Source organism: Cololabis saira, chromosome 16 (assembly GCF_033807715.1).
Source record: "Cololabis saira isolate AMF1-May2022 chromosome 16, fColSai1.1, whole genome shotgun sequence".
Classification (NCBI taxonomy): domain Eukaryota; kingdom Metazoa; phylum Chordata; class Actinopteri; order Beloniformes; family Belonidae; genus Cololabis; species Cololabis saira.
Window position 1 is genome coordinate 13,370,099 of NC_084602.1, and position 13,403 is coordinate 13,383,501.

A 13,403-nucleotide genomic window follows, 5' to 3' on the forward strand; every position below is an offset into this window, starting at 1 on the left:
TCAATCACTTCCATACCTGCTAGGTCGGCTGGAAAGCAGGTTTTGATTGAAGAATTACCTTTATTGAGCCTTTTCACATCAGCAATTCAAAGCTAACCATTGACAACTGCAAACTTAGAAGACAATACAAAGTTTGGGACATTGGTTCATCTCTCACTGCAGATCAATCTAATATTAAAGCAGTCAACATCCATTTGCAGTTGTGTGAGATATAAAATTATACAATTTAAATGTATACATAGAGCTTATATCACGCCACATAAGTTAAAACAAATGGACCCAAATGTCTCTGAACTGTGCTGGCATGGCTGTGGTGAGCTTGGTACATTTATGCATCTACTATGGTTCTGCCCAGCGGTCCAACAATTCTGGTCTGAAGTAATTGACATTTTAAAAACTATTTTGAATATTCATATTCCTCAATGTCCTGTTGTATGTTTATTGGGGAGTGCAGTGGAAAATATACATGTAAAAATCATGCAACGTATCATTGCTCTAGCTTTTCTGTCTGTGAAGAGAGAAGCCAAACTGCTTTCATAAATACAATTGGCTGAAGGACTTTTTGGATTTATTGTCAATGGACAATAAAGGCAACCTCAATCCAGACAATGAACATGCTTTTTATTTCATTTTATTTATTTTTCTTTTAGAGCTGGACCTGAACTGACGCTAGAGGCACCACCATCTCCAAAGTTTATCTGTACCATCCCTTCCCCCCACCCCCTTGTCTTTTTTTTTGTCATTGTAATATTTTTCTTTTTGTTATGTGAAATGTGGTGTTGTTAACCTTTTTTTGTGTTCATTTTGAAAAATAAAAATTATAAATAAAAAAAAGAAGACAATATAAAGTAAAACACCCCCCAAAGTATATCTATCTATCTATCTATCTATCTATCTATCTATCTATCTATCTATCTATCTATCTATCTATCTATCTATCTATCTATCTATCTATCTATCTATCTATCTATCTATCTATCTATCTATCTATCATCTATCTACTTTTCTACTGTACTGGTTCAGGAGGGGTTGGTGGATATATAATAAAAGGAAAATTGTGTTTGGTAGATTATTCTTTTGTTGTAACAATGCTGCTTGGCAATAAATCTTGTTCCGTTAGGAAAGCCCTTTATTTCCTTTTTTATTTATACTTTTTATTTACATATACAAAGAAAGTGGGGTCATCATGGGTGATACAGGTAAAATCAAAATAATGTTTTACACATGCATTCTAGCCTAATCAGTCACACTATTCAAGGTACACACACCATCCATTTTTCCCAGCATTCCATACATTTTTCCAAATGCTGTTAATTTAGGAGTTATGAAAAATCTCACCACGTTTTTCCAGCCAAACTCCCTTAAAGACCTTGAGTTTGTGGTTGTCACTTGTGTCTTACATATTTCCATCCAGGTCCTTTTCTGATATTTGTGTCTGACTCATTCTCCCATTTGTCTTTAATGGATAACGTAGAGTGATTTTTTTAGAGGCTTGTATACTTGTATACATTCTTGAGACTGTTTTATTGTCTTTCTTTTTACGGGTATATGCCTCATGAAATACAGAAATTACATTGTATTCCTCCTCCACCTTGATTTGCAGGTATCTATGGAAGTCCTGCTTCTCGGGGACACCAAGGTTGCTCCTTGATTGGCTACAAGAGTTGTCAATCAAAGCCAGCCCGCTCATTGCATGGAGTTTCATTGGCCCGCTAGACTCGTGTTTGACTTACAAGTTATTTACTGAACTCAAATCCCATTGGCTGAGGATCCGGGAGCCTCGCGCTGTGATTGGCTGGTTCCCTCTCGGTAACTCGATAAGGGCGGAGTTCAACCGACTTGGCGGCCATATTGAATGTTATCTGTTGACAGTTGCTCTGAAACTGTTACAGCTAAGTTATTCTAGGAGTGAACAATTCACATCACTTTACATTCTTAAGACGTATGTCCTGCCTTTTGAATATTACATTTAAACCAAGTCATGGATGAAGATGAACGACAAAGGAAATTAGAAGCCGGGAGAGCCAAGGTCTGTTAACATTAAGCATTTCAACGCATGCTAACAAGGCTAACAGTTAGCAGACTCTTTTGTCGTAGCTTTGCGCACTTTCACAGCTGCTCTGCAGCAAATGTGGTACATTAGTATGCAGCACATTTCTGCTTCATAATGCAACCGCACAGTGTGTCTAGACTGAGCTCTTAGCACGCAGACATTAGAGGAGTTAGTTGGTCTGGTTATGACTTGAATCGGATATAGTTTCAGTATGAAGTCCAGCAGTGATGGAAACAATGTGCGTGTTTACAAACTACAGAGAAATGTATACCCAACTCCTCTGTTAAATGGTCATAGTTTTAGGATTTGCACTATGCAAAGTAAATTAATAAGGCAGGTCTGTCATATACAGGACTGTATCAAAAAATTTGAATATTCTGATAAAGTTCTTTATTTTCTGTAATGCAAATAAAAAAAACAAAAATGTCATACATTCTGGATTCATTACAAATCAACTGAAATATTGCAACCCTTTTATTATTTTAATATTGCTGATTATGGCTTACAGTTAAGATTAAGATTCCCAGAATATTCTAATTTTTTGAGATAGGATATTTGAGTTTTCTTAAGCTGTAAGCCATGATCAGCAATATTAAATTAATAAAAGGCTTGCAATATTTCAGTTGATTTGTAATGAATCCAGAATGTATGACATTTTTGCATTACAGAAAATAAAGGACTTTATCACAATATTCAAATTTTCTGAGACAGTCCTGTATGTTAGTGCCTGTTATTTTAGCTTGCGTGTAGTTTACCTCTATATTGAATTAAATGTATATTTATTGTCATTATAAAATGTACAATAGATATGTATTTTAGTATTTTAGAAAACTATGCTTTATTTACTCTGTAACTAATGACACAAGTTATGACACAAACCCCAAAGCCCTCAAAAAAATAAAGTTAGTTGAAAAGTAGTTCCCCCTTTTTTGTTTATTGGGTCCTTTTCAACAATGGGAAGTTCTGGTGGACAGGCATGTAAGCAGTGCCCCATAGAAATAATTTAGGGGGAAAAAAAGAAAGAGAGAGAGACCAGACGAAGGAGGAGATTATGGTTTTTGCTGGGGTCTTGTTATTGTTAGTCTTGAAACTCATGTAGGAGTTTAGGATAGTAAATCAGTATAATATGGAGTGCATCACAACATCGTTACTGAAATGGTTATATTTCTTATGACAGAATCCTTCCGATATGCCTCGAAGCCAGGCGGTAAGTATTGAAAGTGGTGACTGGCAGGGACTTTCAGAATTGTGTTGGGAATGAGGATTGATGGTACAATACTTCTTTGTGATTCCTGTCCTGGGTTTATTTGTTTATTATTTTTAAGCCTTGTTTGTCTTGGGTGAGGGCCTGTCACAATAACTCCATTATGAAGTTTATATGATACATGGAAATTACCTCTATTGTATATGCAGATCAAAAATGTCAGTAGCACTGCTTGAACATCTTGTTACTTATGAATGCAATTTCTGAAAACATGTATTCCAACATTCATTCAAATGGATGTCCTTTGGGACTTGTCACATACCCAAATGTTGTTTTTCACTCCAAGCCCCTCCACCACCGCCATAAAAAAGAAAAAGAGCAAGAGTACCAGTCACCCCAGAACACCCAGATGTTCTTTGTCCATGCTCATAGTCAGAAGTTCAATGATTTGAATGACACAATTGTCATTTCCAGGATAATATATTATCAGAACAAAACAGCGACTGTGATGGGTCTACTTTGGTAGGCAATCATTATTTTTGTGTGTCTTGCCCCTTGTGATGGCTGTCAGCTTTGAGAGGCAATGCCTTTTCACATTTTATATCGTGTGTGTGTATATATGTGCTTGCAATTAAATTTCACCCTGCATGTACTGTATTACTAGTTGACGGCCATCAGGTGGTGCAGTTGGCCCATGAGATTTAATGATTTCAAATATGTTGTGCCAAGCCTACTGCTGATGTTGCTATGGTAATGTAGTAGTGTGGTTTTTTTCTTTCTTGCATTGAAAGGGTTTGGTTTCCACTACCACCCTGCAAGCATGACTGATTTTTAAAATATTTGGTCAAACGAAGGGAAAGAAAAGACTAAACTCGGCTGCATGCCATGTCTTGTTTATAGCTGGAAATACTATTGATGCTTTTAGCTGATACTATTATTATTTACATTTATTTTCACAAAGAGTAAGCTTCAGCAAGCTGCTTATTCAATATGTCAGTGGTGCAGAAGTGGCCTTGAGCTAAATACAGCTCATCAGGCAGATGTCTTTCTGAGATGTGATGTTCTGTGGCAGGCAGAGGCGCTGAATATTGTGATGTCAGGCGGATGGTAGGGGGTTGAAGTGATTTTATGACCAACTCAAGTGTGGTGGAACTGATGGAATTATTGTTTTATTGTATTTAAACAACCTGGTTTCTGGGTTAAAAAAGGTAGAATTGTGGTTCATGTTTTTTTTTTTTTTTAAATGCTAACAGGAAAACCTATGATAAGATATTCATGAGTAGGCATGCATGCAATCAGAATAAATATAGGCATACATGCACACAGTGAAGTCATGCATCTTGGATGTGACATCACACTAAGCAACAAGTAGGTTTTCTAACCATGCAATCTCAAATTGAATCGAGCATGCACTCACTGACGCTGCTTGCCACACACGCAGCTCTGTCTCCTCCTCTCCGTTTGAATGCATCTCCCAGTCTCCACCCTTTTTTATCCTAGTCTAGACATATGCCTTTATACAGAGTTTGCGCATCCCTCAGCTTTTTACGTTTGCTTCGTTGAATTTTAAGATGAGAGGTTGTGTAGACAGTTCTATTCCCATCAGACTAGAACAGCTCCGTCTGGACCATAGAGCAGCTGCCTTGAAGATGAGGAACGGACAAGTTTGACCACCACCAAAAGAAGAAGTCGGTCATTGTCAGATATTGATGGAGCGCTGTTTCTGGGTCTCTCATCACAATGAGCACAGCTGTGATGATTTTTTTTTTTTCTTTTTTAAGCTGCTTAAAGAAGTGACGGGGCAGAAGAGGGAGGCAGTGGAAAAAAGAGGACTGTGCAAAGAGAAGCAGCCTGATGCAAAGTTGTATGAAAACCATGTCTCTGTAGTTCAAGCTAAATACCAATGCTTGATTGGGATCATGACTGTGGAGTAATTACTCAGGTTTAGATTTTAGATGTTTTCTTCTTAGATTGTTTTGGCAAGAGACAAGATTTTAAAACTTTCAGTCAGAGTGTATGCCTGATTTTGATGTTTTGATGATTTGATTTGATTTTGAATGCTCAGTGACAGGTTTTCTTTTTTCTTTTTAGTTGTTTCTTTTAAATCATTGTTCATTCATTTTCCCTTTTTAAACCCTGTTCTCATTCTGGTCTTCTGAGGTTTCACACTGAGTCATTAAAATCTTTGCTTCTCATGGGGCTGCTGCAGTACTTTGGAATATTTAGCATCCTCACCTTATTTTGAACTTGGACATCTCAACAGACTCTGGTGGATTCTATTTTTGGTTGGGGTTTGGTGCTTTGCCCTCCTTCATTGGCTTTTTCTTCCCCTCCTTTGTAACTGACTCATCAATTTAATGGGCTAAATTTTTTTCTTTTGCACTGTAGACTGTCAACCTCTCAACCTATGCACATTTGCATGATGACACTACAGAAATTAACTGTTTGTTTTTAATGATTTGCACCCTGATGGTGTAACTCTGGACTTTTTTATGGTGCTTTTTCACCTCTGACGCCAAATCTTCATCATGCTGGTAGTTTGGTGCTCAGTGGTCCTGACTTATGTGTCCATCTACCTCTCGCTGTCCTTCCTGCGCAGCTTGCTAGCTTCAGACAGAAGCGGGCGAAAAGCGACAGTGCGGGGGCGCCGAAAAAGACGCAGAAGAGGAAGGGCCAGAATGTCTCGAAGAATGACAGCTCAACGCAAAACCGTCACGTAGAAGCGGTTTGTGAAACAGCCAGTGCCACCGAGCTGAACAAGGAGACTGCTGATGAGGTATATCACTTATTGATATGGAGATCATTAACCATATGTTACTGAGGGAGGAAGCAACAGAATTTTCATTTCTGATTTGTATAAGTTTAATTTAAAAAAAAAAAAAAAAAAAAAGGTTTAACAGATTTTGTTTTAGTGCTTTACCTTACACAGCTTTGTTCAAAGGTCACAATTCTTGGCCTCTATTTGTCCAATTTTGTTAACTGTCTTGTTTTCTTTGCGCTGTTGTCCATGCCTCCTTTAATAAACATACATTAGAGAACTGGGTCACTAACCATCACATAGCCTGTAGGGCATGTTGTCATAGCAACCTGGAGAGGATTAACTGAAGTGTTTCCTTTTGTTTGTTTTTCTTTTTCTGCTTACAATTTTTTTTTATTTCAATTCATTTTCACATTGTTGCCATTTGTTGATCCTACAGGAGCCTCAAAAGCCAGAAGAGTCAGAGGTTCAGAGGAAAGAACAAAGGGATCAGCCCCCAACCCCAGAGCAATGCCCATCCCCTGTGGAGGACTTGGGAGAAGAGGAGCTAGCTGCACTTACAAGCAAAGAGCAGCTCAAGGTAGACAGTTTAATTACTCAAGACGTTTGTGTGATGCTAAAATATTTATTCTTCAGGAAAGTGTTTATCATTTTTATGCGTCTGCTAAATGATGTGGCAAAAATGCCGTTTTATAATTGATAACTCCGAAGTGGAAAATGTTTTCTACACCGGATTTGAAGAAAGGTGCGTCAGAGGAGGAAAGCTGCAGCCAAATTTAAAAAGAAAACTCCTGCACACCTTCTTCTCACCGTAGACTTGTTTATTAGGCTAACCTGGCCTAATAAACAAGTGTACGGTGAGAAGAAGGTGTGCAGGAGTTTTCTTTATAATTGATAACTCCGTAATTTTGTTTTTCCCAAGTAGTTGCATTGATCTTAATTTTAATGGTGCTGCAGAAAGTCCAGCTAGACACTAAGTATGTCTCTCCATGACAATCAAAATGGCTTTATATTCCACAAATAAGGAAATCCCTTATTTTCACTTTACTTCTATAGTGCCAATTCATAACAAAGTCATCCCCAACCACTTTACATAGAAAGCACTCAGTTTCCAAAATTAAATATATTCCAAAAGAATCCAAATTATGTTCCAATTAATTTTGATTCATATATAATTCATGTTATTCCATTTCATAATCCAATTATTTCCAACCATGTCCAAAATTCAAATGTCATGCACCGGACAAAAAATTAAAAAAAAAAAAAAAAAAAAACCCAGATTGCATTGACTCTTCCTCCACCCCGAGCAAGTATGATGCGTCAGTGGAAAGGAAAAATTCAGGCTACTCGGGCCAAAAAACCCTCCAGTACAGCCAGATTCTGGTAGGGCAGCCATCTGCCTTGACCTGTCAGAGCTCTGAGATGACAAGAAAGAAACAATAATAGACATATTCATACAATTAGGTCACCCACTTGTCATCAGTTAGGTTACCCCTAATTAAATAAGATTTATTATAAATAAAAATTGTAAGTCTAGCCTAAACTGTGCGAAGGGGTTTCTGCACCCCAAACACTGAACCTGAAGGAACGCTAAGGTTTCTCTTAGCTGTAGTGAAGTGAACTTTCACCACAGCATTTTGGATCAGCTGGAGTCTGTTTGGTCATTTAAGACATTCTACTAACAAGGAATTGCAGTAGTCCAATCTGAAGTAACAAATGGGTGGGCTAGTTGTTTTGCATACGGTAATTTTTTTGCAACATGACTAAGCTCTCATAAATTAAAGCTTTTCATATTCGGTAAACCTGGGCTTTGAAACTGTTCGATAAATAAGATAAGTGAACAGGTTTTGTTGGTTTGCTTTCTGGGCATGTGGATTAAAAGCACACAGCATAGAAGCAGTTTATTCTGACAACATGTGGCAAAATATATGAACTGATTAGAATTTGTCTTATTTAATCTCGAACTGACATATATATCGTTGTATCTGCAGCTATTACAGCAGGCTGTTGAGAAGCGTAATGAAATAATTGCCAAACTCAGCTCAAATCTCCAGGATGCCCTGGCAAGTAGAGACCAGGTGCAACTAGAAGCACAATCTCTTGCTGGACAGATTCAGGCACTTCAGAAACGGCTACAGCAGGCAAGCGTGTTTGATGGCATTTCAGAAAGATTCTAAATTATAACTGTTCTTATTACGCATTCAGAGAAACTGTACATTCATATGTTGCTGTCTTTTTGTTCATTCAGACCAGTGTAGAGTTTTTACGACTCAAAGATCTACCAGGGGCTGAATTCCTCAACAACCGACAGCATCACCATGGCCAACCCTTCAAAGATCCAAATATCAATCATAAGGAAGTACTGTCAGAGGAATCAGGAAATGCAAGTCCTGGCTCTCAGCCAGGCCTCGAAGGCTTCAGCACTGACAGTGACACCGAACCAGATGCTGTTCTGCACAAGTTACAGACCGAGCTTGAACAAGAGAGGAAGAAGAGCCAACGTATATGTGCAGAACTAGCAGAGGAGATGGAGAAAAACCAGCATGTGCTTTCTTTACTGGAGAAGGAGAGGCAAAGGAACAAAGAGGAACAAGAAGAAAGGGTGGCACAGCTGCAGAACCTTCAGACTCAGTTAAAGCAACTCCAAACACAGTGCCTTGAAATGCAGCAGTACAAAGAGGAGAAGGAAAACCTAAACAGAGAAGTGTTGGAGCTAAGGAAGAGACTTCAAGAGGAAGAAGATGCAGAGAGAAGATTTAATGAAGATGTCGCTAGCTCTGCTCTTCACCTCCAAAGTTTTGAGGAGGAAAGACGGAGACAGCAGGAGGAGATGAAGAAGCTCAAGGAAGAGCACAGAGAGGAGGTTGAGCGTGTCAGACAACTCTTGGATGAGAGGGAAAGGGAACTTAAGAAGAGAGAAGAGGAGGTCAAAGGACTCAAAGCTTCTAAGAACCGTCAGAATCAAGCAAAGGCTGGCTCCAGCTCCGAGAGGACTAGTATTGATGAGGCCAATCTTGAAAGCGGACCTGATCGGGGCAGTATGAATACATCCCTAGCTGGGGATATTCTGATGGAGCGTTACTTGTCTTCAGTTCCCCTTGCACACTCACAATCTTCATTAGCACACGAAAGCTTTGAACACTGCAGTCAGCTGGACATATCTGCAAATCACAGGTAAGTCAAATTTGAATGTATTTATTTAACTTAATGGCTTCTTTGCTTTTTTATTTTACAAATGAAATCCTCTCATCTATCTTTGTGCCTTGTTTTATAGTTTTGAGCTCAACAGCGAAATGTTTGAAGATCAGCCTTTTTTGTCCATTTCAAATCGTCCGTATGAAGAAATTGACATTACGCAGAACAGTGGTGGCTCGGAGTGCTGCATCGCAGGGGCAGGGGATTCCAGTCCACAACCTTTCAGTAAATGGCCTCACAACTCCACTACTGGGGAAATGGACTTCAGCAAAGTGTCAGGGCAGCAGCTTGACGAGACGGACTTGGAGAAAAATCTGCTGAATCAGCAGTGCGGGGAGCTACGTGAGGAGCTGGTCCTCAAGGAGCGGGACTTGATTGTGTTAAGGGAGGAAGTCATTAAGAGTGCAGAAGAACTGGAGGAAGCAAGGGACAGGTAATGGTATAAAATTATGTTATTGTAAAAGTATATTGCACTAAGCCTTCGTAATTTAACTGTTGGTGGTCAGTTTGGTCATTTTTTTTGGTCAGATTTGAAAGGATTAGAAGATTTTCACAGTTTTTTACATTCATGCATTATCTTTGACTTATGTCTTAACTTATGTCTAAAGTTTAGGGTCCAGAAATGTCCACCATACTATATATTTCTCAAGCAGCATTTTTGTTGTTCATTATTGCTGTATATTTAACATTAAGTTGCCTTTTTTTAAATATGCAGGTAAATGAGGAGGCTGGTTATGTCATGGTACAGGGAAATGCATAAACTGATGATGGGTCTTAGAGGGGAAACATGATATTTTGAGATTCCCTTTTTTATTTTATTTTTATTTTTTAATTTATTCTCTTTTCTGAATCCATTAAACATTTTTTTTAAATAATCACTGTCTATCTAGGTGGGCCCAGGTAACAGACGATCTTAGGCAAGCTCTCTGGGAACTTGAAGAAGAAAAGGAGAAGAGGAGACTTATTGAGGAAGAGATGAACTTGAAAGCCAATGAACAAGACAAGCTTGAAAACCATCTTGGTGCCTTATTGGAAAAACAGGAAGCTGAAGCTGAAACGCCCTTGCTCATCTCTGCCTCGGTTCCATTAGAAGATGAGAATGAACTGTCAGATGAACCATTGAAGAAAAAAGCTCCTCAAAATCAGCAGGATGATCAGCTATGGTGTCAAGATGAGATTAAAGCCACCAATGATTCTGCTAGAGAAAACCCAAAGCTCAGTGATGACCTCCAGATGCATACGTTACAGGTATACCGTTGTAATACCTGGGTTTGTGTAAACAGCCTTCAAAGAATATCATGCTGCAGACTTCAAATACAGGCTACAAATGTACTATTCAGTTTGTACGTTGTGTGATTTTATTTTTTATGTTTCTTTCTCAAGGATCAATGTGACCTTCTCACATCAGAACTGAAAGAGACAAAAACCCAATATAAAACTACATCAACACTTTTAAGTCAAAAGACAGTGGAACTCGAAACTGTATTGAAAGAGCTTGAAACAACGCGTGTCCAAGTTCTAAATTTCCAAACAGAAATGGAGCGATTGCAACACGAACTGCTGAAGAGCCGTGACGGTCTGGACTCTGCTGAAAAAGTGAAAAATGAGCTGGAATCTCAAATCTTTTCTTTGAGTCAAAACCTGGTTCATTTGGAGGAAGCTCAGACTCAGTCTGCTCAGCAGAGGGAGGAGGAAAAGAGAAAAGAACAAGGGATGGAAGAACAAATAAAAAAGATGGAACAAGTCCTAGAGGAGGAACTTGAACAGTTTGAGAAATTACTTAAAGCCAAGGATCTTGAGGTGAGAAATACAATATTACAATATTCATTATAAACGTAAACATCATTATTTTTAACTCGAATTACACGATTAACAATTAACATATTTTGAACAGTTGGCTGAAGAGAAAGAGAAATGGGAGGAGGAGAGGCAGGAGAAGGAAAAACTCCTCGATGTGACTCGTGGATTGGAGGAACAGGTGAAGGCTCTCCTTGAGAAGCAGGTCCTGGCTGTGGACGAGGCTACAGAAAAACTCAAGTCTTCTCACCAGCTGGAAATAAATGATATGATGGAGAAACATGAACTGGAGGTCTGATTTAAAACAGTTTTCTACCATTGAAATGAGATAATCATCCGACTTTACTTTAATTGTCTTACTTCAATACAAATGCCTAGGTATCTGAATTGAATGCTTCCCTGGAGTCAAAGCTGCTGAAGTTCCAGGTCAGTCTGGAGGAAGAACAAAAGCGCCAGATCAGCCTTATCAAACAGGTACCAAACTGTAGTGTATCCCATCAAGATATGAGTACTTCTGTTTTTAACATTTTTCTGCATTTCTTTTAACTTATTTTGCACCCTGCTTTCTTCATAGGTAACTGAACGTGAGCATGACAGAATGATGTCAGAGCTGACTGAAAAACACAACAATGAACTTGACGAACTGAGGCGAGAGGTGCCAGACCTGAGAGAGAGCATGGAAGCGGCTCATCAGGCCGAGCTGCAGCAGGCACAAGTATGTACAAATTCACACTTAGTATTTTAAGAGCCTCCATCAGCCTTTTTTTTTTAATTAAGCTTTAATGTTGCTATAACATGTCCAAAATGTCTACACTGTAACTATAAGACAAAACACTCTTTGTAACAGCAATTTGTCACTAATATCTCAAGCAATCGCTGTCAAACTACCTACTATATCTTGTCATGTTTAGTCCCAAAAGAACTTGGAGCTGGAAGCCTTACGCCTGAGCCTGACCACAGTTCATACGTCTCAGCTGCAGCACTCGCACACAAACATGCAGCAGGAGCAAGAGTCTGCTCTCAGCAAGGTTCAGGCTTCCATGAGGGAGACTTTCTCCCAGGAAACTGCACTCATGCAGGCCCGCCATCAATCAGAACTAGAGCAGACCAAAAGACAGAGTGAAGAACAGCAAGAGAGGCTGCATGAGCTGCACCAACAAGAGATGGGTGAGTGCAGATGAGCCCACTGTTCAGTTGAGTGTTTTTTCATGTTAGGCCTTTGGTGCACTTGACACATGCAACATTATGGTTAAATCACAGATTTATTTAAAGATGTTTCTCAGTGAAAGCAGAGCAGGATGACAGATGTAACCAACCTTGAGTTTTGTTCCTGGTTAATTCTTTCATCTCTTCTTGTGCATGGTCAGATGATTTGAAGCAACAATGGGAAATCCATGTTAGTCAAGATAGAGCTTCAGAGGATGAAAAGCAGTCTAACGCAATACAGGTCAAATTGGGTTTATATATCATATATATTTCACATATGTTACATGTTATTTCTGTGGTTCTTTGATATTGGGTACCAATATATACTGCTCATTTTCAAAGGCTCTGAAAGCACAGTGGGAGATGGAGGCAGAGGCAAACTTCAAAAAGTCTTTCTCAGAAATCCAGAACACACTCACTGGTACCCAGACGGAACTGAGCAGCATCCAGGCATCCCTCACCGCAACCACTAAAGCTCTGACTGAAGCCGAAGCGGCTCTCTCCCAGACCCAGTCAGAACTGCAAGAGACTGAAAAAAGACTGACAGAACTCCAAACTTCCAGTAAGGAGCAGGTCCAGAAACTAGAGGAAGAACTGAAACAAGCCTGTGCTGACAGAGGTAATGCTGTCTGGGAGTTGCATCCTACAGTTTTGCTGTATCTAAGCAAGAGAAATGTTAAATTAATATTAATAAATCCGTCCCCATTATTGTGTATTATTTGAAATATCATTGATTTCCTATTCTTTGGTTATTCTTTCAAAACCAAATTGAAATTTGGTCGCCTTTGCGTTTTTTTTTCTTCAGTATTATATCCAGAAACATAAATGTGTAAAAAGGAGATAAAGGGCAAAAAATGTTGGGCATTATACTGAATTTATTGTTTACTTGACACTTGTTAAACACATTCAGAAAAAATGTGCATCTCTGACTCTTTAAGATCGACAAATAATAGTGTTGCTAGATTCATTTGTTGATATTTCTGTTCAACATTGCTCTAATTATTTTTTATGCTATGTGCTTTATACAAATTGTAAATTTATCGCTTCCTGGTTTGTGAATGCTGATCAGATTCTTTGGAGAAGTTGGTTTCTAGTCAGAAGACGGTGCTGCAGGAGAAAGAGCAGCAAGCTCTCTGCCTTGAGGACAAAGAACGACAACTGCAGCAGGAGGTGAGGTCACTCAAGTGATG

The 13,403-nt window shown here is 38.9% G+C and overlaps 1 protein-coding gene across 3 annotated transcripts in view; it reads left to right on the top strand.

Moving 5' to 3' along the window:
* Nucleotides 1-1,875: 1,875 nt before the first annotated feature.
* pcnt (pericentrin) overlaps nt 1,876-13,403 on the top strand; it is a 39,988-nt gene continuing 28,460 nt past the window's right edge. For 2 of the 3 annotated variants that reach the window (XM_061743198.1, XM_061743199.1), the window contains exons 1-15: nt 1,876-2,029; nt 5,857-6,033; nt 6,455-6,595; nt 8,007-8,156; nt 8,264-9,189; nt 9,290-9,643; nt 10,101-10,458; nt 10,594-11,010; nt 11,105-11,299; nt 11,386-11,481; nt 11,582-11,722; nt 11,919-12,174; nt 12,375-12,454; nt 12,556-12,832; nt 13,283-13,383. In XM_061743198.1, the coding sequence (XP_061599182.1) occupies nt 1,982-2,029; nt 5,857-6,033; nt 6,455-6,595; nt 8,007-8,156; nt 8,264-9,189; nt 9,290-9,643; nt 10,101-10,458; nt 10,594-11,010; nt 11,105-11,299; nt 11,386-11,481; nt 11,582-11,722; nt 11,919-12,174; nt 12,375-12,454; nt 12,556-12,832; nt 13,283-13,383 (3,717 nt within the window). In that variant the 5' untranslated portion in view covers nt 1,876-1,981. Of the gene's footprint in view, nt 2,030-3,230; nt 3,261-5,856; nt 6,034-6,454; nt 6,596-8,006; nt 8,157-8,263; nt 9,190-9,289; nt 9,644-10,100; nt 10,459-10,593; nt 11,011-11,104; nt 11,300-11,385; nt 11,482-11,581; nt 11,723-11,918; nt 12,175-12,374; nt 12,455-12,555; nt 12,833-13,282; nt 13,384-13,403 lie in introns of all 3 variants that reach the window. The other variant, XM_061743197.1, reaches the window with a different exon arrangement.